The 2,572-nt window shown below is 44.1% G+C and overlaps 1 protein-coding gene across 1 annotated transcript; it reads left to right on the top strand.

The window, feature by feature from the left end:
- Positions 1-835: 835 nt before the first annotated feature.
- On the top strand, positions 836-1,534 carry LOC147707330 (protein FAM200A-like). The gene has a single exon (XM_086925636.1). It carries the CDS (start codon positions 836-838, stop codon positions 1,532-1,534), a length of 699 nt encoding a protein of 232 aa, XP_086781762.1.
- The last annotated feature ends 1,038 nt before the right edge of the window (positions 1,535-2,572 follow it).

Genomic DNA, 2,572 nt, shown 5'->3' on the forward strand with positions numbered 1-2,572 from the left:
AATTTTGTATCTTAGGTTAAGCAAGCATTTGATATGGATCGTTTTCTGCTCCAAAAAGATGGTGGAATGCTCAAGCGAAAGGCTGAAATAGAAACCGACGGAGAGAAAAAAGCTGCAAAAACAAGGAAATATGATTCCTCCTATTTGGATATTGGTTTCACCTGCATTGTTGTTAGTGGAGAAAGTAGACCGCAGTGTGTGATTTGTGGTGTGATCTTAGCTAACGATAGCTTGAAGCAACCAAACTAAGGCGTCACTTTGAAACGAAACATGGGTCTCTAGCAGGAAAAAACAGAGATTTTTTTGCCCGGAAGTTGACAGAGATAACCCAGCAGAAAGAAGCTGTGAAACATGTGGCAAATACTCCTGCAACTGCATTAAAAGCATCATACCGAGTAAAATGTAAATGTAGGTACATTTATATAGCGCAACCTGTCACTCAAAGGGCATCCTGGCGCTTGCTTAGGGAACCCGTCCTGGTATTCCCCTGTGAGAGGCCCCGGCAGGGTGTCCACAGGGTGAACGCCAGGCATCCCGCCGCGAGGGGCTGTCGTGGAGATTAAGCAAGCTATTGCCCAGAGTTGCAGAGTGAGACCCCGTGAGTTGAGTAGGCACCGGAGCGAGAATTGTCGAGGCCATGGAATTTTGAGCCCGAGACCCGCCAAAGCGGGGAATCAAACCCTGGTCCACGTTCGATCCCAGCTTCCGGGTCTGCCGCCTCTAACCACTGAGCCACACTTCTCCACTAGTAGCATACCACATTGCCAAAAACAAAAGGCCCTTTGTAGATGGAGAAAAAGTGTTTCTCCCAGCATTGCTTGACGTAGCTAGGACAATGCTTGGTGAAAAAGCAGCAGAGAAGTTCAAAAGTATACCAATCTCAGATACAACAGTTTGCCGCCGCATCGCTGACATGTCAGAAGATATCCAGGGACAACTCATAGCCAGGTTGAAATCAAGTTTGTTTGCTTTACAGCTGGATGAAGCAACTTATGTGTCAAAGGATGCCCATTTAATTGCATATGTTTGTTACTGTTATGAAACACTAGTATTAGAAGATTTTTTATTTTGCAAGCCAATCAAGGGGCAGGCAACAGGATCAGATTTGTTTTCCATGATCAATGACTTCCTGAATGTCCATGGCTTGAAATGGGATAACTGTGTTGGGATCTGCACGGATGGTGCTCCTTCAATGTGTGGTGCCAGGGCTGGCCTAAAAGCAAACGTATTCAAAGTGGCTCCACATATTCTTTGGACCCACTGCATGATACACCAGGATGCCCTTGCTGTTCGAAACATGGACAGCAAACTAGAGGATGTGCTAAATTCTGCTGTAAAAATAGTAAATTTTATAAAGACCCATCCCACAAGAGCTCGTCTATTTGCAATTTTATGTGCAGAAATGGGAGCTGAGCATGATGGCTTGCTGTTTCATACAGAAGTGCGGTGGTTATCCCGGGGAAAAGTGCTGTCTCGCATCTTTGAATTAAGGAATGAAGAACAGCAGTTTCTTCTGTGTTTGGACCCCTGCTAAGCAGAACAACTATGCAATCCCCGCTGGCTTGTACTTCTAGCATACCTTGCTGACATTTTTGAGATATTAAATTCCCTGAATCTGTCTCTGCAAGGAGCTGACATGACTTCTTTTACCATGAATAAAAGAATAACTGCATTCAAGAAGAAGCTTGAATTATGGAGAAGACTAGTTGAGGATGGCCTGTTTGAGCAGTTTCCATGCTTAGTAGATGCACTTGCAGAGACTGAATATGAACTTCCAAGGGTTGCTGAGGTAATAAAAAATCATCTGACTTCTCTCAGGGACAGTTTCAAAAGTATTTTCCTGAGGACAATGACCACTTAAACGACTGGGTCTTTCAACCATTTCTGGCAGAGGTGGCAAGCCATCTCCCAATCCGTATGCAGGAAGAACTAATTGATATCCAAAGTGACCACATTCTGCAGATGCATTTCAGCAAAGTCTCACTGGGAGAGTTTTGGCTAAAAATGTCTGCAGAATATTCAGCTTTGCGAGAACCTGCAATCAAAACTCTCTTGCCTTTCATCTCGTCCTATTTATGTGAGATTGGGTTCTCAGCACTTGCGGTACTAAAGACTAAGTACCATTCAAGACTGGATGTGGTGCACAACCTGAGGATGGCAGTGGCAAAAATCTATCCACAGATTGACCGTCTCTGTAGCGAAAAACAGGCACACCCGTCACATTAATGTTGGTGGTGTTATTATCAATCTGTCATGTGTAAAACAAAGCATTCTAGTAAAAACAATTTGCGCACATTTTATTTTGGGAAATTTTGTTTTGAGCTATGTAATAAGCCTCTGTGATTTAACCACACCCACTCACAAACCTACAGTTAACTAAACTCTTATTGCGTTGAACATTATTTGCCGGATAAGGCCTGGGATATGCGGGTGGCAGGCAATTATGTAACATACCACATTCCAGAAATTTCTGCCAGGTGGTGGGGGGCCCGACATTTCCAAAAATTCAGCAGGGGGGCTCAACCTACAAAAGGTTGAAGACCTCCGGCTTAGAGCTATTGATCAGGGCAAT

This window comes from Lissotriton vulgaris, chromosome 6, assembly GCF_964263255.1.
Source record: "Lissotriton vulgaris chromosome 6, aLisVul1.2, whole genome shotgun sequence".
NCBI classification, from domain to species: Eukaryota; Metazoa; Chordata; class Amphibia; order Caudata; family Salamandridae; genus Lissotriton; species Lissotriton vulgaris.